We start from the raw sequence: 21,710 nt of genomic DNA, 5'->3' as shown, positions 1-21,710 counted from the left end.
GATGGCTGTTGCCATGCTTGTCGCGGTTGTTCCGATGGCTGTTGCCATGCTTGTTGCGGTTGTTCCGATGCCTGTTGCCATGCTTGTCGCGGTTGTTCCGATGGTTGTTGCCATGCTTGTCGCGGTTGTTCCGATGGTTGTTGCCATGCTTGTTGCGGTTGTTCCGACGGCTGTTGCCATGCTTGTTGTGGTTGTTGCGATTTTTTCTGTGGTTGTTCTGACAGCTGCGGCCATTTTTGCTGTGATTCTTCTGATGGCTGTTGCGATTTTTGTTGTGGTTCTTCTAACGGCTGTTGCGATTTCTGCTGTGGTTCTTCTGATGGCTGTTGCGGTTGTTCTGATGGCTGTTGCAATGCTTGCTGTGGTTGTTGTGACTTTTGTTGCGATTTTTTCTGTGATCGTTTTGACTTTTGTTGCGATTTTTTCTGTGATTGTTCTGACAACTGCGGCCATTTTTGCTCTAGTTCTTCTGACGGCTGTTGCGATTTTTGCTGCGGTTCTTCTGACGGCTGTTGCGATTTTTGCTGTGGTTGTTCTGACAGCTGCGGCCATTCTTGCTGTGGTTCTTCTGATGGCGGTTGCGGTTTTTGTTGTAGTTCTTCTGATGGCTGTTGCGATTTTAGCTGTGGTTCTTCTGGTGGCTGTTGCGGTTGTTGTGATGGCTGTTGCCATGCTTGTTGTGGTTGTTGTGATTTTTTCTGTGATCGTTTTGACTTTTGTTGCGATTTTTTCTGTGGTTGTTCTGACAAGTGCGGCCATTTTTGCAGTGGTTCTTCTAACGACTCTTGCGATGTTTGCTGTGATTCTTCTGACAGCTGTTGCGATTTTTGCTGTGGTTCTTCTAACAGGTGTGGCCATTTTTGCTGTGGTTCTTCTGACAGCTGTTGCGATTTTTGTTGTGGTTCTTGTGATGGCTTTTGCCATGCTTGCGGTGCTTGTGGTTGTTGTGATGACGATGGCAATTGTTCCAGTGGTGATTGTGATTGTTGTGATGACTTTGACGTTAGTAATGAAGCAAACGATAGTGGTTTTTTCAATGGTGGTTCTGATGACGATGGTAATGATGGAAATGACTGTGATGATAATGATAACGATGACGGTTCTGATGGTGTTGATGATTCTGATGGTAATGATGATTGTGATGATGATGATAATGGAAATTGGAATGTTGTAAACGTACGGTGACCTTTCTGAAAAATAATATTTATATACATTTATTTATAGCAGAAATACTATAAATAATACCATCTACATGATTAAATATATTTTAAAATACTAAAAGAAAAATCAACTTTTAATTACCTTTTTTGATATATTTTTTTTTGGTGCATTTTGAGTTCCTTCACCACTTCCATATTGTTGATCTCTCTCATGTGCGCTACGTGCTGACGATTGTTCTTCTTGCTGCCTTTGTTCTGAAGGATTAGATGGACCAGCAGATGGAGAATCTATACTTTGCTTGGGTTGCTTCTTTCCTAAAAAATAATTCGTATTGTTCTATTACGAAATACTAATACGAAATTTAAAATCATATGCGAAATAAAACTAAATATAAAATCTATAAAGAATTACATACCTTTTTTTTTACCCATTATTGATCACGAATATCAATTATTATACAATAAATACGTTACAATTTAAATTATAATATATTCTACAATACGTTAACGTTTATTTGAACTCTTCACACCCAATATGGCGAACTAATATTAGTAGACTGCTCAATATTTTGACATACAATAGCCTTTGTGGAGTTACAATTCGGGAAATTATCGGATTATATTTCCGATCGATGAGTCAGTATATTTCTTAGACTTTTAAACTAACTCTAAAGATCGAAACCGATAGAATTTAGCAAATCTTACACTCTTTGATACAAATGTTACCGAAGTAAGGAACACTTTTAAAGTGAAAGTTCAAATGATTAAAGCCGTTCATCACCTTTCGCTTGAAACGTATGTGACTTCAGCGACAGATCTGGACAAAATACGAACTACAAGCCCCTGCATTATTGTATTGGTGTATAAGCTATATTGGTGTATAAGTTGGTATACATTCTCATACATATATATAATCAGGTTCGTTAGATTAAAATAAGTAGTTTGGTAGACTTTGATTTACTCTAAACCTCTCAATCTCTCATATATATATATTTTTTTTTTGACAGGCGTATACTTGTAGTAATCCGTGCTAAACACGATGATGCATTTGTTCCAAAACAGATGTATAAAGAATAATAAATATAATGGACGCATAATAGTACATAAATTTTGCGAAAAAGTAAAATTTTGTCGAATTTTTTGTCGAAAATAATTATCGAACACTTATTTTATATATATATATATATATATATATATATATATATATGTGCATGCGTGCGTGCGTGCGCGTATGTGTGTGCACACACTTATTGTTATTATTATATTATATATTATTATTATAACAGTAGTAATAATAATAATAATAATATAAAGCGTGTATGAAAATCAGTAGTGGGGATACGAACTACTCTTTTGCCAGAGATTTCGAGGGGCGCCACTGTAGAAAACTTTTTCTTAGTTCAAAATATCGAAAGCAGCATTTACGCCAACAATGAAAATAGACATAATTTTTGACCGATTTTAATGAACAAGATCTCATTTTAAAGACGAAGGTTTAGCTTTTCCGAATTTTTGAAAAAGCTTTATATTCGTGAATAAATTATTTTCGAAAAAATACTATTTTTTAACGATTTTAAAATAAAATGTTCATTAAAATCGGTCAAGAATTACGTCTGTTTTCATAATTGGCGTAAAACATTATAAAACGGTCACAATGCTAAATCCCTAGATTGTAATCGTTGCTAATTGGTGTCTGTTCCACTCTTTGACGTTAATTCATTCATTGATATTATGTTACCAGAGGCGGCAAATTTATCTCTTGTAGAACTATTCTGTAGTGATATAGTCTATGATCTTATAGGTTTTATAGCACTTTCTATATGATTTTTAAGTCGAAAATTTGTTGGTACGTTCATGTTTACCCTGCACACGTGTGATTTTCGATATATATTTGTATTTATTTATTGTATTTTTTACTTTTAAAAGAAATTACTTCAATGGCGGAATTTACCGATGATTTATTTGATGTTTTTGAAGAGCCAAGTGATATCGTAGAGATAATACCTAGATCAGTGAAAGAAGTAAATATAAAGTAAGAATATAATAATTTTTGTATCTAATCTATTTAAAATATAACTTATAAGAGATATTCATTTGAAAATTATTATCCAGGAAAGTTGATTCTATTAATACATCAAAACGTGATCTTGAAAGTGACCATGAAGAACAAGCGACGAAAAAATTAAAAACAGAATCTCTCCTAGACGATATCAAGTAGGTTAATTGTTTTACATTTTTCTTTTTTGCTGAATTGTTTACAAAAATTGTTTCTTTATTTAACATGTAATGAACTTTTTATTATGATACTTTGATAACAATATGTTTTATTTTAATTTCTGTATATATTTATTGTGAAGTTTTTATTTTAACATAACAAAATTATAATTAATTTATATTATTTATATAGTATAGATGATTTGGCATCACGTATTAAAATTCATACTATAGAAACAATAGAATCATGTACACATGAAGTAGCAGTACCACCTGATCAAGAATATATATCATTAGAAACTAAACAGATCAAACCAGCTAAGGAATATAAATTTGTTTTGGACCCTTTTCAAAAGGAGGCAATACTATGTATAGAAAATAACCAATCTGTTCTTGTTTCTGCACATACGTCGGCAGGGAAAACTGTTGTTGCAGAGTATATATATATTTTTTTTCTTATATGTATTAACAATTAACAAAATAATTACAAGAGATAATTTTATTTAATAGATATGCCATAGCCTGCTCTCTAAGAGACAAACAAAGAGTGATATATACAACTCCCATAAAAGCTCTGAGTAATCAAAAGTACAGAGAATTTTATGAAGAATTTAAAGATGTAGGACTAGTAACAGGAGATGTTACGATTAATCCAATAGCTAGTGTACTTATTATGACAACAGAAATTTTAAGAAATATGCTTTATAGGGGTTCTGAGGTTTAACAGAATTTATAATCTTTGTCATATAAGACACGTACTATACCAATTTTAAAATCAAATATCGACTATTTTTAGGTTATGCGAGAAGTTGGTTGGGTAATATTTGATGAAATTCATTATATGCGTGACAAAGAAAGAGGTGTAGTGTGGGAAGAAACTCTAATTCTTCTACCTGATAATGTACATTATGTCTTTCTCTCTGCTACTATACCTAATGCACGTCAGTTTGTTGAATGGGTTGCTCATTTACATAAACAACCGTGTCATGTTGTTTATACTGACTATCGACCAACACCGTTACAGCACTATATATTTCCAGTTGGAGGAGATGGTATTCATTTGGTATGTAGAACACTTAATGATTATTACCTCAAGTAAAGTAGAACGCGGAAAGTATTAGATGTTTTTTGTGATAATAGGTTGTAGATGAAACGGGACAATTCAAAGAGGAAAATTTCAATAGAGCCATGGCTTGTCTTCAACATGGAGATGCTGCTAAAGGTGATACAAAAGGTCGTAAAGGTGGTTTTCGAGTAACAAATGACGGACAAACAAATATTTTTAAAATGGTAAAGATGATTATGGAGAGAAATTTTGCTCCGGTTATTATCTTCAGTTTTTCTAAAAAAGATTGTGAAATCTATGCAATGCAAATGGCACAATTAGATTTAAATACAATGGAAGAAAAAAAATTAGTAGATGAAGTTTTCAACAATGCTATGGATGTTTTAAGTGAAGAAGACAGACGATTACCGCAAGTCGAGAACGTACTTCCTCTTTTAAGACGTGGTATTGGTATTCATCATGGAGGACTCTTGCCTATTCTAAAAGAAACTGTGGAAATTTTATTTGGTGAAGGATTAATCAAAGCATTATTTGCCACGGAAACTTTTGCAATGGGCTTAAATATGCCAGCAAGGACAGTTTTATTTACAGCGCCACGTAAATTTGATGGCAAAAATTTCCGTTGGATTACATCGGGTGAATATATTCAAATGTCTGGACGTGCTGGTAGGAGAGGCTTGGATGAAAAAGGAATAGTTATTTTAATGATTGATGAACAAGTTAAACCAGTTGTCTGTAAAGAAATTGTACAGGGAAAACCAGATCCAATAAATTCTGCATTTCATTTAACATATAATATGGTCCTCAATCTTCTTAGAGTAGAAGAAATAAATCCAGAATATATGTTAGAAAGAAGTTTTTATCAATTTCAAAATCAAGCTTGTATACCAAATTTATACAACAGTAAGCATTGTTTTTATTCTATTGGAAGTAAATTATATTATAGTATTCAACTCAATATTAACGTGTGTATTGTATCATTTTTGCAGAAGTAAAAAAGCTAGAAGCTGCATATAATGAAATAAATATAGAAAAGTATAATCAGATATCTACGTATCATGATATTCGCGAACAATTAGATCGATTAAGTACCGAATTTAGATCATTTTTGACAAAACCAGAGTATTTACTTCCATTTTTGCAACCTGGTAGATTGATAAAGGTATGTTTAATAATAACACGAACGTCATTTTAAAATATCTAAACTTAAATTTATATGTATTAAATGATTTATATATATCAAATTCCATATTTGCTTATTATTATCTTCTTCATTAAATTATATTTTGAAAAGGTAAAAAGTGGAAATGAAACATTTGACTGGGGTATTATAGTAAATTTTAAAAAGAAAAATTCCAAAAATCCAATAAAGGAAACGTCCGTTTTAATTATTGATATTTTACTCCATGTTTCTAAAAAATCTTCTGAAGGATGTCCATTACCTTGTCGTGATGGAGAGGAAGGTGATATGGAAGTTGTTCCCGTTTTACATACATTAATTTCTCAAATCAGTTCTCTTAGATTATATCATCCGAATGATTTAAGGCCCAGTGATAATAGAAAAAGTGTACTGAAAACCATTCAGGAAGTGAAAAAACGGTTCCCAGATGGACCACCATTATTAAATCCCATAACAGATATGCACATTGAAGATCAGAGTTTTAAAGACATTGTTAAAAGAATTGAAGTTCTAGAAGAAAGACTTTACTCTCATCCTTTGCACAAGGTAAGATCAAGTCCCTTTTTTTTCTTCTTTTTTTTCTTATTCAAATATAAACAAAATATAAATATAAAGCTTAATCTTTTTATAAAGAATGAGTATCATGTAAACTGAAAGTTTGAATTTAATTCGTTTAACTTAAATTTTATAATACAGGATTGTAATGTGAATGCATTATATGAACAATTTTTACATAAAGAAGAATTAGGTATGCAACTAAAACGAGCAAAAACAGAACTAAAACAGGCTAAATCCATACTCCAAATGGATGAATTAAAATGTAGAAAACGAGTACTTCGAAGAATGGCCTATTGTACAGCAGCTGATGTAATAGAATTAAAAGGTCGGGTTGCTTGTGAATTAAATGGAACTGACGAATTACTAATGACGGAAATGATTTTTAACGGTTTATTTAATTCATTAAGTATACCGCAAATGGTAGCCTTAATTAGTTGTTTCGTGTGTGATGATAAATCTAATGAGATGCCTAAAAGTACTGAAGAATTAAGTGGACCACTTAGGCAAATGCAAGATTTAGCTCGAAGGATAGCTAAAGTTTCAACTGAAGCTAATTTAGATTTAGATGAAGATACATATGTAGAAAGATTTAAACCATATCTGATGGATGTTGTATATGCTTGGTGTAAAGGTGCAACTTTCTTACAGATATGTAAAATGACGGATATATTTGAAGGTATAGATAATTAATAAAATTTTATGCATGCATGCGCGCGTAAATAGCTGTGTGTGTAAATAGCTGTTATTATTAGCAGACTTATAATATACTATAATCGTTCGTATATTTCAGGATCGATAATAAGATGTATGCGTCGTTTAGAAGAAGTTCTTAGGCAATTATGTCAAGCTGCGAAAAATATTGGAAATACAGATTTAGAAAATAAATTTAGTGAAGCAATTAAACTTATAAAAAGAGACATTGTGTTTGCTGCATCTTTATATTTATAATTAAAATATATAAGAAAATTTTTACAGCAATATATTAGTTTTAGGTTTACTTTAATAACAACAATAAGTAGAATAAAATTTTCAAAATGTAATTTATTTTGTGAATATTTAAAACATACAATTCACATGTATGAGGGTAATGAGTTTTTACAAAATAAAACTACATCTGTTAATATTTATCTATGTGAAGAAAGTATGACGTAAAATGTAATTGTATAATAAACAAAACTCAAATTAACCATTTACTATTGCAAATTTGTTAAATAAATACATTTTAAGAATATTTTGATGCTTAACACCTACATTTTAATTTAATTATAACAAATAATTTATCGTTCTTCTAATATTACTGTTTCTTGTGGACAGAACTTTAGTTCCATTAACGTCAATTTTGAATCCATAGATGTTAACTGTAATAAACAATACTAGGCTTGAAACTCTTATATGATAAAATGCATATATTGAATGTTATTGAAAAAAAATGAATATATTAAATATGAGAAATCCAAACCCAGTACTTTAGAGATTAACTTAATCAATTAATAAAAAAAGTAACTATAAGATAAGAACTTAAATTGCTTACATGATCTACTTACATCCCTTCGAGGCCAACTAGAAAGAACTTTGTATTCTTCCGTAGGATAACCTTCCACAATTAAAAAATTAAGGAGTGTTTGAAGTGGTGTATCTGGCTGAAATCTACGTTCAAGAAATTTTCCAGCTGGAAGCCTTACTCTTACTTTGAGAACACCATCACCTGCGTTTTGTTGGGGTTCGGGAGGTAAACTAGATTCTATTGCTTGTCTATGAGCTTCCTTTCTTGCTTCTTCAGCTAACCTTTCATTTTCTGCCTGTTCCTTTCGTCTTTTTTCAATCTCTTCTTGCATTTGTTTTGCTTCTTCTTTTGCTCTATAAAAAGTATACTTGAATAAATAAATACAGCTAGTATAGATAAAATATCTTCCTCTCTATCTATTATACATTACAATATATTTATATGATTCTATTTACCTATCTGCAGCCAAGCTTTCTTGATAAGCTCTATCTTGTTCTTGTTTGACTTTTTCTCTAGCTTGTCTTTCTTCTTCTACTCCAATATCGGTACGTCTTTGTTCCTATATCCAAAGAATATTAATAATTCAGATTTTTTTTTTTTGTATAACATTCATTTCATTTAGATATAAGTAGATTCTAATACTTACCTGAAAAACTTCAACTGCTTGAATTAAATTAGTAAGTAATTCATTAACTCCCACATTACCATGCACAATGGTAAATATTTCTGTATTTGATCTAGATCTCATTATTATCATAAGAACTGGTAAAGTGTCAACATCAATATTTCTCACAGTTAGTGCAGCAACAGACCCAAGTGTATGATTCACTGATTCCAAAAACCTATATAAATCAAATATAATATTTTATAAGAATGATCACTGTGATTAATTGTACCAAGAATATAAACGAATATAATTTATATACCTTTGTTTATTAGATTCATATGTGATATCCCAACCCCAAACAATAAAATGTTCAGAAAGTAATGGAAGTACTGTTCCAAAGCCTAGTAATTCCGTGCAAAATACATTTGCTAACACACTGTTATCATGATGTAAATATACTGCTAATAATTTCCTCTAAAACAATGTATACGAATTTTATTTGCCATGCTATATTTATCACATTGAAATTTATATGTTGAAATATATATTACAAACCTCCTTTGCAGGCTTTAGACATGATTCTTTTATAGCATCTTCAAAAGTGCCGGTAAAAAATTCTGGATGATTAAGGCCATAACGCTTTTCGTATTGCTCTGCAAAGTGTAGTGTACCTACTATTTCATCTTCTACATTTTCTGGCACTGTCAAATAAAGATTGAAATAGAATATGAATATAGTCATATGATATGAATTATAATATTTCATTAATTCTTTAATATACATACTAAGACGTTGTATTTTGGTAGATCTGATGTTATCTATGAAAATATCATCCTCAACATTAAATGACTCAGGAACATCAAATTCTTCCACATCTTCTGGTTCATCTATAGAACTATCACTGTCAATTAATTCTACAACATCCTAAAATCATGAAATATATTATTTTAATCAAAACTTTGTATTGCTCATTCTAAAAACTTAATTCATCATATGTATAATGTAATCAAATATTTAAAAAGAAAAAAAAATAGAACTTGCTAAATTACAAATTTAAATTATCTATTTTATGCTTAATCTTAATTATAATTAATATTAATTAATTTATATGTTATACTTTTCTAACTCTTATATTAAACTTTATCATTTGATTTATTGAGCATAAATTTATAATTGCTTTAATTTCATATATGAACGTTTATGATTGCATAATAAATCTTGTAATCGCCAATTCCTATTATAAGATAAATAATATAAATAAAATAATGTGGTATGAATAGTTAGGAGATTACCTTTTTTTCTTCTTTAGAAGGAAGCTTACTAACAGATAAATCATGTTCTGGATAATGAATACCACTTCGTGCCAATATTACATTATCATCTGTTAATAAGCTCGGCCAGCCTTTCCATTGTTGATGTCGAACAGGCACATCAATCAATGAGTATATATTTGTTTTGACATCTAATATCGTGTGCGTTCCAGGAAATTTTAATTTATATGATTTATTGTGTACTTCATCCTTGATGTTTAAAGTATAAGTTAGTGTGACACGATCCGACAAACATACGCTTAAAAATAAAATATTTTTATAAGAAACACAAATAAAATATACATATATATACAGACTATAAAAAATAATTTTATACTAAATACATTTCTCCTGTTAAATCCCAGTTGTCTGAAAGAGATGTCACAGATAATGTATTTTCCCTTGGTAATTCTAATGTTTGAAGAATAGTAGAATTTGTTTGGGGCCCCTTTTTCCATCCATGTATCAATTGTTGACACGGTGTAATATTTGTTTTGTTCCATATAGATTGCTTAAGTTCACCTAATATTTATTTTTATCTCTTAGATGATACTGACATCATTTAATATTTTATACCAATATTAATGATACATAAAACGGGATTATAAAAAAATATATATTTATATACGTACCTACAGTAGATAATTCAGATAGATCTATTTTATAAGTTCTGTTTAAATGATTAATATGGAATGTAAGCATCTTAGCAGGCGCATTACTTTTTGATTGACTTGTTCCAGGTTTAACATTTTCTATTATTTCTGACTTTGCAGTTTCAGCATTTTTTAAAGAACTTGTTTGCGTTATTATCGAAGAATGAGGTATACTTCCTATTTCTTCTATCATTTCTACTTCAGGACCCATATCAAAAGGAAGTTGTTGAGTACCTCGTGGCATTGCTTGATTTACTGCTGCCTGCATATCAGGAAAATATAAGTTTTATGTATATTTACTAAATAATAATATATATATAACGATTATAATCTTGTAAGATAGAATTTACCAATAAATCCCAATTTGTTCCTTCCAAATAAAGAATAGCTTCTCCAACATCATCAATTCCTGTACAAGCCTATAGAAATACAAATGAAACTTAAATCAATAAATGAAATTAAGAAAATTTTGATCAAATTTATAACTTCATTTATCTTTTATATATTTCTTTATATGCATAATTATAATACTATATGCATATATCGTAATATATAATTTATATGCATAATTATAATATATAATTTATATAAAAATCTCATCTAATTTTTATAAGAAAAAAATAAAAGAAAAAAAAATAAATAAAAATAAAACAACACTATTGTTTATAAAAATATTAATTCATTATAAATTCATAATGACAATAGGAAAAAAGTAATTTAACGAAAAAAATTTTTTACGATTAATTATCATTATCGAAATTGTCAAATTTTATATAAACGAAAGTGAAAGAAAACTTCTTTGTTTTTGGTCTTTATTTTCAACCATTGCCAATGTCATCCAGAAATGTTACCATAACCTTAAATCATAATTATTTTTTAATAACCCTTAACGCAAAGTTTTTCTTAAATTACCTGAAAATCAGCTAAAATCATCTCTCGGTTTTCAGCCATTATGATGTAGTATATAGGTACAGACGTGAAAAAATCTTTATCAAGAATCAAAACTGTGTCCTTTCCCCTTAAAATTATTACAAAGAACATGCACAACAAATCCAAGCCATCAATGCCTTAGATATCACAATACTTGAGGCGAAACGAATAGCTTATACTGTTTATACATTTTTTGCTAAATCAAACAAATGTTCGTATATTGGACGACATGCTGAAATTTATTTCACTTTTCTTTAAACACATATGATTGGTTGAATTTTATTATTTTAACAAATGGCCAATCATAAATGTTGATTTTATTACGAAACTTGACAACACGATACGGATTGCATTTCGATTATTTATATTTTAAATATACAAATTTATTATATATTATTTTTCATAATGACAAACATAAATATATATTCGATATTTTATATAATCATTTTAAATTAAATACATTTTTTTTATCTAGTAATTTTTATAACAAATTTTGATAACAAATTAATTTAAAATATAGATCTAATAGTAATGCATGTACATTACGGTTTGAAATGAAACCTTTAATTGATCTATTTTCATCTCTTTTTAATCTTTCGATTCTTTCATTTACTTTGTAATTTAAATTTAATACGTACAAGTTTCTTTTATTATATTTCCTATCAACATTTGTCTATTCTTTTTTAATAGAAAATGTTTAATAAATATTCTCTACTATTATTTTTTTCATCTAAACAAATTTATGACAAAAGAACAAATTCAAATATCAAATATGTCCAAATTTTGATATATGATTTAAATAGTCTAATAAATTAACAATTTTAATTTTTATATTTTTCATTGTTTTATTCTTAATGGGGCAATTATGTAATTGTAATAATTATCTAACATAACAATTCTTTAGTTTGTCAAAATCGTAGATTTGTTATTGTAGAGTTGAAAGTTGTATACATGGTATATGTCTGTATATCTTTCAATCGTGAGTATTTCGCGCAATGTCAGAAGAGAGAACAATATTTTCTGATATTGAAATATGTCTTTTACGTAGAATTTTATATGTATATAAAATTCAATTGTTTAAATTGATATTATAACAATTTATTTGATTTATATGATGTGCTTAAAGTTTACGAATATAATATTGTGATCATTTGCAGTATTCTAACCTATACAATTTTACTTTATATACTGTATCTTTGTGTATCTTAAAACAAATCATTATTTATCATATTAAACATTTGTATTGAATGTATAAATAAATGCAATAATAATGACAAATTTATTGAAGGAATGCAAATTCGATTGTCGGTTAGTTTTATACTTTATATCATCAATCAAAGATATTTCTTTGATAATAACTCTTCCTCTCTTTAATTGTATATTTTAATTTATATATATATATATATGTATTTTTTTTTTATTATTTCTTTATAATAATTTATATAGTTTTAATATATTACTAGAGTAGTATGTGAAATATTTGTACATTATTGTTCTAAATATTTATTTTCTGCAGGGTTAGTTCGGTTATAAATAAAGATACTAGAAATTATGGAAAGCAATATATGTTTGATAATTCCAATGAAACATGTTGGAATTCTGATGCTGTAAGTAAATAATTATGTGTTTAGATAAAAACAATATAATATAAAGTTATGGAACTTTAAAAATGTATAAAATATATGTTTAAAATAATATTGTTATACATGTCACAGGGCTCGCAACAATGGATAATGATTAATTTGGAAAAAACGTGTATTATATCTGGATTTGAAATTGAATTTCAAGGTGGCTTTGCTGGAAAAGATTGTTATGTAGAAATTGGAGACAATAATGGTAGCACAGTTATTGCTGAACGCTTTTTCCCAAAAGATACAAATGGAGTTCAATATTTTGTATTAAAAAATACAGTTACAGGAAAATCTTTTAAATTAATATTTAATGAAAGCACAGATCTTTTTGGTAGGATTATTATTTACAGATTATCTATATGTTCGTGATACACTCATTTTTATTTATAAATTAAGATATATGAATAAAAGCAATTTAATTTTTTTTTATGTATGTAAATTATTCATGAAAAAATTTCCATAGTTGTACAATATATACTCTTTATTATTTATATAAAATTTATTCTTCTATCTTTTATACGAAATTTTAATACGTAAAAAATGTTATGAGATTTTGAAAGTTAAAAGAAATCATGCATGGTCAGTTCTTTCGATTCATAATCTATGACAAAATTAAAACAGACCCTTTAATGTTAAATATAATAAATACGATAAATGCAAAAATATATCAAATAAATATTTTAATAAAAACACAATAAAGAAAGGCAGAGATTTATGAAACGAAAAATACAAGTGGAAGAACAAATGATTTTTCTCAGAAAAACTCATCCAGTTTCCTATCTTATAGTATCATAACTACTGTCTTTGTTTTGAAATTTCAAACCGGTTAACGTTGTATGTATTGGGTTATAAAATATTGTGTGTGTATAAGTTCAGTTAATACAGACTTGGTGTAGTATTAATTGTCAAATAAATTCTATATTAAAACCATTGTTTTAAAGAATCGTTCATTTTGATGAACATATATAATGGCAATAAGCACGTATTTTCATCGCAATGTACTTCTTTTAACGCAAGTAATTCCAACGAGTGATGAGTTTAAACTACACTTTCACGAGGTATATATTACGATATATATTACAATATATTTTGTTTATTTATTATCATTATTATTACTGTTATTATTATCGTTATTATTATTGTATGAAAAAGGTTAATATAACCATTAATTTTTTTTAAGGGAATGTTTGACAAACCTAATACGATTGGATTTATGCATGTTTCACAATATTTATTGACAATATATGATTTAGAGCGTTTTAAAAAATTAATTCAATGGCCAGTAACATGCAAAAAAACAGAAGTCAAATATCGTAATAATGTTAAAGATTATTTAAATCAAATAGCAAATGAAAATGTTGATATCGATTTTCCTCCTATTCTTACTTCTTATTTGGTTCGTGCTCATGGTACAAAGTTTACAATTATTATGTGGAAACTCTCTATAGTAGTGTTAAGGACTTATATTAAGAGGAATTGTAAGTATTCATTTGTTTCTAGATAATATCTTAATGTTTACTTTTTATATATAATATACATGTTAAAATCTTTATATATAACATTTACAAATTATAATTATATTCATTAGAGACATACAATTATATGTCTTGGATAGTATGCATATATTTCATAAGAAAAAATTCGATTATTATTTGAATAGATAATTCTTAATTAAATTTTTTGATTTGTAGGTGACCCAAATATTTTCTATGCACCACGTCTAGGTCCTACAAAAGAATTGATAAAAACAACTCTTCAAGGAATAAATAAAGATAAGATTTCTAGTATCACGTCTCATCATAGAAATATAAACAAAATGAAAGAAACATCAAAAATGATTATGGCGTAATTAATCTTTTCAGTTATATAATTTAATTTACATTGGAATATTTTTTATTTCTTGTATTTTTGCTCCAGGGAAGAAAAAGAAACCTTAGCTAATATAAAACAAGAACTTTTTGAAAATAAACAATCCATGTTAAATCTGATATCTGAAGCTCCAGTTAATTCTAGCATAAAAGAGTGCTTAGCAAATATTGAAAATACAGAAATTATACAGTGTATGTATATTTATATGATATATATATATATAGTATTGAAAATTATATTATCATTTCTATCATTTTTGATTATTTTTAGTATGGAAAGAAAATATAACTGAAAATTTATCATATATAAGAAGGAAACAAAAGATTTTCAAGGATGTACAAACTCTTAGTAATAAAATTACTAATATGGTTTCCAGTATAATTGGTGGTTCCGAGATATTAGATGCACAGCAACTTGGAAAAGTACATTCTTCTACAATTTCATTGCTTCCATTATCAACAAGTACGCAGGTAATGCATAGTTATTGTGGAGAATAGAATTTATCTTAAATAATTATATCAAAATGGTCATCTTTCTTTTAGTATCTTCTTCATCATTTGTATATAAATGACAAACTAATGTTACGTAATTTTATTGAATTATTGAATTTCTTGTTGTGTCAAGCATACCAATGCTTAAAGAAAAATGAATTGAAAGATATATCAAAGTGCCTTCTGCAAATAGAGGCTAGCCAAGAAGATATAAAATCTGGAATAAAATCATTTCAGAATTTAAGAACAAATATAGAAAGTATTTCAAATAATTTAAAATCACATTTTTATCAAAAGAAAATGAATGAAACATATCAAGAAAACATTTCAGCATTGGAAAATATTGTTTTTTCTTCATCTCCAGTAATAACAATTAATACCAATTGTCGTGATGAAGGAAATGATGTACTAAAGAGATTAGAACTTACACCGATAGAAGGTATATTATTAATTTTATCAGAAATGCTTGTTTATGTAATTATGATTTCTATAAAAAAATTTTTAATTATTTGCAGGTGCACACAAATCATTATTTTCCAGATACAAACGACAACATGGCAATACTAATTTATCTGTTTCACAATTAAGAACAAATTTGTTAGTATCACGAATTAATTTTGATGATACTTTGTCTTTAAATAACAGTGATAAAATTTCACAAGCTCACTCATCTATACCTAAAACAAATTCATTATCTATTAAACATACAGGGAAATATTCACGTTTATTTTTATCATATGCAAAGAAGCCCAGTGAAAGAGGTAATCAAAATTCTTTTCTATATACGATTAGTAAAAATAATAATAATATCTTATTTATGTGTGTGTGTGTGTGTGTAGGTAACTGTAGTATAAATTCTATATCACATTCTATAAAAGCTAATTCTACTACTATAACAAATACAGAAGGAGAAGCACATAATACGTCACAATTTAGTCTTAGAAATACTACAAAGAGCTTTTTTGATCTTAGAGAAGTAATAATACCTGAAAAATTTAATACAATAAATCAATTAAAATCTCAATATGTTCTCAAAGAGACTAACAATTTACATAATGATCAATGTGAAATGGATAATGAAACTGAAGAAGATAATCTAACCAATATTAAAGATAATATGTCTGTTAATATTAAAGACATAACAAAAAAAAGAAGATCCATCAGTGATTTAGTGCAACGTTATAAAAAAGTATTAGAAATTACTAAAGAAAATATAGAATGTGAAAATTAGATAGATATATCCTTTATCATATATCATAATAGCTAAGGATAGAAATTTATACAAATAAATTTTATACAAAATCTATATATAATAAATTTTAAAGTTTTATAAAATAAATAAAACGCTTGTTTTTTTAAGTCGTTTTCAATCATACTCTATTAGAGGAATTCATTACTGTATAATATATTCATTAAAAATGCTGTTAGTTGTGCATTTTATATATAAATATTATGTTTTATAGAATGTTTTATATAATGAGACAGAAGTTGCATATTTGTTTAACTTTTTCTATTCATCATATTATATCTGTCTACAATTCATTTTATAATACATTATAATATTATTATTTGATGACATTAATATTATTATTGTTATTGATTTTATAATAAAAATATTTTTTCAAGACATGCAAATATATACTGTACAAAGTTTGTAGTAAAATATTAAGATATTACAGATCTTGTTTTTAATTTGCGGCAGTTCAAAAATACTTTGACGTTATAACAAATATATCTGTTCTTTTATTTTTTTTTTTATATAAGACAAAAAGTGAAACCTTTCAAGTCTTTTATATTAAGTTGTTGCCTATTTTCTGTCGTATTTTTTGATAAAAACTAAAATTGATATAATTAAAAAAAAAAAGATAAATATATATTTAATAGATGATCTCAAGGATGCAAAAAAAATCGTTCACTTATTTTGACGAAGGAATTTTGACAAGCGCATAAAATACGATAGAAATTATGTAACAACCTCATAATATTAATGATACATCATAACTATTTTTTAATTATTATAAATTATAAATTTACATTATATATATTTATTACCGATAGTATCAATCACATCACATTTTTTTATTGCCGTGAAAATATTACTTACAAGAATAAATGTGTGATTGTATTTCGCAATATCATTCTTATATATTTAATCATCTAAAAAGCAATATACAGAAGTAATTGTGAACATATAATTGCCATATAGAGCACAATTAATCTGTTAAATCAATATATATATATTTTTTGAGTCATAATTATCTCTACTTGTGGTGTTCTATAACATTCTAATGATAAACTTTCATTAGAAAACGGAAACTGGTAATTAAAGTCGAAAGTAATTTGGAATAAAATTTACTTTCTAATATTTATATCTCATTATATAACAAGAATGTTTTATATGGAAAGGCACTATATGGTATCATTTATTTGCTATGATAGGAATGACAAATTATATAATAAAGGAAAATGTTTCAAAATAATTCCAATTTTGTTACTTTAAAAAAAATATCTCTTACAACGATAACATATAAAGTGGTGTTTTAAAATTGTTTAACACAAAGTCCGATGTAAATTCAAGGTTAAAAGTGTTTCACAAAAGCACTATCAAATAAATTATTTATACATGAATTATTCGTGTGTTATAATTTTATAAATATTATATGAATTATTTGTAAAAAAGACATCTATCCATTTTTACAAATTTTAATGCTTTTAAAAGCTTTTCAAAAAATTTGATTTAGTATAAATTTGAGTATAAATCTGAACTTAACATGATTCGCATTTTAAAATATGTTTCTTAACAATTTTTTATATAAACATTTGTTTTTTCATTGAGCCATCTTCATCGAGCGAGCGGTGAATAAAATTTAGGCTGTAATAAAAATACATGCATTATTGAAACTAAAATTATTAAAAAGAAAAAACATCGACATATATACCTTAAATGAAAAAAAAAAAGACATCGTTATATTAAATTTACACAGAAATTCAAAATTATACATATTTATATTCTTACTTCATCGTGACTTTCATCTTTATTTCCCTCATCTTCGTCGCCAGAACTATCACCTCCTGAACTGTCTGCGGAATTACGTTGTTGATCTTTATTGTTTATACTGTCAATATTGACTGGAGTTGATGCTTTAACTTTACTAGCTGCATCATAACACTGCAAACATACGCGGACGGCCTTCCCATTTCCTTGTCCAGGTAATAATAATTTTTTATTGCTGCAAGGACCACATACAACTGCACCACATTGTCTACAATGATGCTGTGAAGACAAATTATAATTTATATGAAATTTTTATCAGATATAATGTATAGATCCGAATTGTATTTTTGATTTAAATATGTAAACGAATAACTGTACCCGTCTATTTAAAACCGTGAATTGTGTGTTTTTACAATGCATACAGATTGGTGCATCATTATCTGGTACCCATACTGCTGCATGAACTTCTACTGGTTTTTTACCACCTATTAAAAACAATTACTTTTTGAATTATTGAATACTTAATACGAACCAAAAATTTGGTGAAATTAATTTATATAACTTCTGCAATTATTTTTTAGATTATTCAATATTTAAATTCAAATATTATAATGAAGTAATGTTACCTACTCTTTCTTAATAAATCCTCAATACATTTTGTAATATGTGCCATCCATTCTTGTTTTTCTGTTGCAGTAGCAGCATAAACAGCAAACGACTTTGTTACTGTTTTAATGAGCCAGCCATTGCGATACTCTATAAATAATGATTAATTACTATCCTATTTTTCCCTAGACTTAAACTCTTGGAAAAGTTGCATTGTATGCAACTGATTAGTACCTGAAGTATAGTCCCTGAAAATGTAGTAATTGAAACCAGAAATCTTTCTGTTTTTAGATGACAATTTTATAATGGCGATAATATAAACGAATAATTAAATCCATATAAATAAATTTTTACATATTATTATTATTATAAGATGAAAGAAAGAAATAACAATTTATAACAATATTAATATTTTAGAGTTCGTATAAAAGAAGATATGAACAATATTGTTAATATCTTTCAATGAAAATAGTTTTCAATTATAGTCAATGAGATAATTAAATTATATGATAAAGTTTATAATACGAAAAAAAAGATTTATAAAATCAAAAAGAGAAGAAAATATATATTATGTGCAATTAGATTTTAACTTACGACCATCATCAGCTAAAGATTCAAGTTTCACTTCCTCCAAAGGTATAATATGCTGCTTGTTGTACTGTCAACATATATAAAAATTAATTACATTTAACGATACTATAAAAAAGTAGATATATATTATACCAATAAAGTTACTAAATAATACAAACTCAAAAGTATATACACATAATATTATACATATAAAAATTTTTATATTTACCTTTTTCTTATTAATTACTATGTTCCCATATACTAATATGTCATTAAATAAAAAAAACTGTCTAGGCTTGGCTTTCTTCCTGCACATTTTTGTCAATACGCCTTCTCCTACAAGAACTCTTCCAGGTACTGCCAATGGCTACAAAAAATAATTTACAATAGAATATATTTTAATATAATTACAATTATATATAACGATTAGTTCCCAATGCTTTATAATATAATATAGATGATAAAGTTGAAAGAAATTTGGTTTAGTTGAAAAAACACTTTATAGAATAAGATAAGAAAGATAAGTTCAAAAGTATATATAGAAAAAACGATAAAATTTGTCGTTCGTCATTATTTGGCTTATCATATTAATCATACCTGGCCCGAACTGCCGAAGCAGTTTTCCACCATCGCGATGCGTCTTGCATTGGCTTCACTGTTTACTGTAACGAACAGAATAACACAAGGTTGTGCGATAACCGAACGAATAAACTATAAAAAAAAGATTTAATTTTAGCTATAAAATAATAAGATTATGATTTACGATCTTTCGCGAAAACGACACATTTTACATGTAAATGTCAAAATCACACAGCCCACTTAAATACGCCATTATCCTGTATGATTAGCATATATCCTCGACAAACAAAACAATATTAATCGACTGATCATCAAAAATTAAAGAAAACTTAGATAATTTAAAAGACATCTCGCCGTTTAATCGAATTTCTTGGAAACGCAGATATTAATTAAAGAAAAATAAGTAGTACACAAACTAACCCAATCGGTCAACCATGATCCTATGAATCAGGGCTGGCAACAGCAGGAAGCATGAATCAGACTGCTATTAATCGTAAAGACGATTGTGTGCGAATACTCCTCGTTAGTATTAAGGCTGTTCATCACCTTTCGCTCGTAGCATATGCGACCTCAGCGACATATTATGGATAAAATATGAACTACAGGCTCGATAGAAAAACTTTCGTACTTATTGTATGGTGTATGAGCTTGTATGAATTATATTTTTATCAAACTTAATCTAACAATCGAGTTAGCGTATCATATATATAGAAATTTTTATATGTAGTAAAAGTAGTAGTACATCTAATGAAAGTAAGAACACATGCCAAATTATACTTCTCTGAAGATAAATTAATTGACAAATTATTTATTAATCGTGCAAATTTTATACTTTTTATTTCTAATTCAATTTATACGAACAGTTAAAGAAAGAAAATCTCTGACGAATATCTTGAATTTTGAATTGTGTAGATAAGCTCGTTTGAACTTTTATAATAAGATATTGTTTATTTAAATTGGTTAAGAATTACGTCTAAACTCGCTATTGGCCTAAATACTGTTTTTACAATTTTTCGTGAAAAAAGTTTCGTATAGTGGCGCCTCTTGAATTTCGCGGCAAGAGAGAAGAAGCTTATAGTATATCTACTTGTTTTCATACAAATGCTTGGAAGGTATGTGTTTCCCTGAAGTAAACAATTGTTTCTTTGTTCACATGCGTAAACCAATGATTAGATTTTCTTATCCATTCCAAATGTAAGGAAGTACGTTTCGCCATATTCTCACAGAAAAGTCACAGTAACTTATTCAAGCATTTTAATAAGCTTTTCGAAAATGATAAATACAAGGAAATACGTTTTCAAATAATCACGTTCGAGTCTTAGTTTTTGAGATACTGTTAAATCTTAAAAAAATAGTTTAGTTTCCATTATATTTTATTTATTAGAAACAAAAATAATTTATAAGAAGCGATTAGCAAAATAATTTCAATTTAATATTTCAATTCATTTATATTTCAAAGACAAGGTCATTATATATATATATTAAGAAAAACGAAATTAATACTTTTGATAATTTTTCAATTATTTAAACAATCTTTTATGCATAATAAGGAGTATTGTAAATTAATATTTAAACAATAGTACATTCGTTTAAACATTACGAAGATTGTAACGCGAGAGGAACTTAAAATAATATTAATGTAGAATTTCAATACTCCGGATTGCTGGAAACGTATAATATCAACATATACGAGTCTTTCATTAACTTTGACGAATATCAAATAGTTTTCTTTCGTACTCCGACGAGTACACATCGAAGTCCTATATATCTAAACGCGAAAGCTTTTA

The 21,710-nt window shown here is 27.3% G+C and overlaps 6 protein-coding genes across 8 annotated transcripts in view; 3 read left to right on the top strand and 3 right to left on the bottom strand.

The window, feature by feature from the left end:
* The window catches only part of LOC122629434 (protein argonaute-2), a 7,630-nt gene extending 5,775 nt beyond the window's left edge, over nucleotides 1–1,855 (bottom strand). Inside the window, exons 1-4 of the mRNA XM_043812848.1 lie at nucleotides 1,577–1,855; nucleotides 1,303–1,475; nucleotides 912–1,190; nucleotides 1–374 (exon numbers count right to left, since the gene is read on the bottom strand). Of these exons, the coding sequence (XP_043668783.1) occupies nucleotides 1–374; nucleotides 912–1,190; nucleotides 1,303–1,475; nucleotides 1,577–1,592 (842 nt within the window). The 5' untranslated portion in view covers nucleotides 1,593–1,855. The remainder of the gene's footprint in view (nucleotides 375–911; nucleotides 1,191–1,302; nucleotides 1,476–1,576) is intronic.
* Nucleotides 1,856–3,009: 1,154 nt separating this feature from the next.
* On the top strand, nucleotides 3,010–7,207 carry LOC122629428 (exosome RNA helicase MTR4). The gene is made up of 10 exons (XM_043812824.1): nucleotides 3,010–3,192; nucleotides 3,273–3,374; nucleotides 3,568–3,810; nucleotides 3,885–4,092; nucleotides 4,171–4,437; nucleotides 4,515–5,343; nucleotides 5,430–5,602; nucleotides 5,735–6,166; nucleotides 6,317–6,854; nucleotides 6,969–7,207. The coding sequence occupies exons 1-10, from the start codon at nucleotides 3,098–3,100 to the stop codon at nucleotides 7,124–7,126; spliced, it is 3,045 nt and encodes a 1,014-aa protein (XP_043668759.1). The 5' UTR covers nucleotides 3,010–3,097; the 3' UTR covers nucleotides 7,127–7,207.
* LOC122629431 (FAS-associated factor 1) lies at nucleotides 7,200–11,396 on the bottom strand. 2 transcript variants are annotated; one of them, XM_043812833.1, is made up of 12 exons: nucleotides 11,165–11,396; nucleotides 10,603–10,671; nucleotides 10,232–10,514; nucleotides 9,944–10,121; nucleotides 9,582–9,858; nucleotides 9,075–9,213; nucleotides 8,845–8,990; nucleotides 8,609–8,763; nucleotides 8,329–8,524; nucleotides 8,138–8,241; nucleotides 7,710–8,035; nucleotides 7,200–7,536 (listed from the first exon to the last, which is right to left on the bottom strand). In XM_043812833.1, exons 1-12 carry the CDS (start codon nucleotides 11,291–11,293, stop codon nucleotides 7,442–7,444), a joined length of 2,097 nt encoding a protein of 698 aa, XP_043668768.1. In that variant the 5' UTR covers nucleotides 11,294–11,396; the 3' UTR covers nucleotides 7,200–7,441. The 2 variants fall into 2 exon arrangements, with proteins under 2 accessions (XP_043668768.1, XP_043668769.1); XM_043812834.1 differs by having other exon boundaries at nucleotides 7,723–8,035; nucleotides 11,165–11,394.
* An 847-nt stretch (nucleotides 11,397–12,243) lies between these two features.
* On the top strand, nucleotides 12,244–13,242 carry LOC122629374 (nuclear receptor 2C2-associated protein). Its single transcript, XM_043812750.1, has 3 exons — nucleotides 12,244–12,490; nucleotides 12,699–12,789; nucleotides 12,898–13,242. Exons 1-3 carry the CDS (start codon nucleotides 12,453–12,455, stop codon nucleotides 13,180–13,182), a joined length of 414 nt encoding a protein of 137 aa, XP_043668685.1. The 5' UTR covers nucleotides 12,244–12,452; the 3' UTR covers nucleotides 13,183–13,242.
* A 19-nt stretch (nucleotides 13,243–13,261) lies between these two features.
* LOC122629372 lies at nucleotides 13,262–16,447 on the top strand. The gene is made up of 8 exons (XM_043812747.1): nucleotides 13,262–13,871; nucleotides 13,994–14,291; nucleotides 14,505–14,658; nucleotides 14,731–14,873; nucleotides 14,953–15,152; nucleotides 15,225–15,612; nucleotides 15,689–15,934; nucleotides 16,013–16,447. The coding sequence occupies exons 1-8, from the start codon at nucleotides 13,782–13,784 to the stop codon at nucleotides 16,402–16,404; spliced, it is 1,911 nt and encodes a 636-aa protein (XP_043668682.1). The 5' UTR covers nucleotides 13,262–13,781; the 3' UTR covers nucleotides 16,405–16,447.
* Nucleotides 16,448–16,661: 214 nt separating this feature from the next.
* On the bottom strand, nucleotides 16,662–20,476 carry LOC122629373 (pleckstrin homology domain-containing family F member 1 homolog). 2 transcript variants are annotated; one of them, XM_043812748.1, is made up of 8 exons: nucleotides 20,344–20,476; nucleotides 19,942–20,006; nucleotides 19,574–19,711; nucleotides 19,369–19,432; nucleotides 18,799–18,924; nucleotides 18,547–18,653; nucleotides 18,190–18,447; nucleotides 16,662–18,045 (listed from the first exon to the last, which is right to left on the bottom strand). In XM_043812748.1, the coding sequence occupies exons 1-8, from the start codon at nucleotides 20,357–20,359 to the stop codon at nucleotides 18,016–18,018; spliced, it is 804 nt and encodes a 267-aa protein (XP_043668683.1). In that variant the 5' UTR covers nucleotides 20,360–20,476; the 3' UTR covers nucleotides 16,662–18,015. The 2 variants fall into 2 exon arrangements, with proteins under 2 accessions (XP_043668683.1, XP_043668684.1); XM_043812749.1 differs by having other exon boundaries at nucleotides 18,799–18,855.
* Between the last annotated feature and the right edge of the window lie 1,234 nt (nucleotides 20,477–21,710).

The sequence above is a fragment of the Vespula pensylvanica genome, chromosome 5, assembly GCF_014466175.1.
Source record: "Vespula pensylvanica isolate Volc-1 chromosome 5, ASM1446617v1, whole genome shotgun sequence".
NCBI classification, from domain to species: Eukaryota; Metazoa; Arthropoda; class Insecta; order Hymenoptera; family Vespidae; genus Vespula; species Vespula pensylvanica.
Note: the sequence above shows the minus strand (reverse complement) of the source record. Positions and strands in the feature narration are given on the sequence as shown.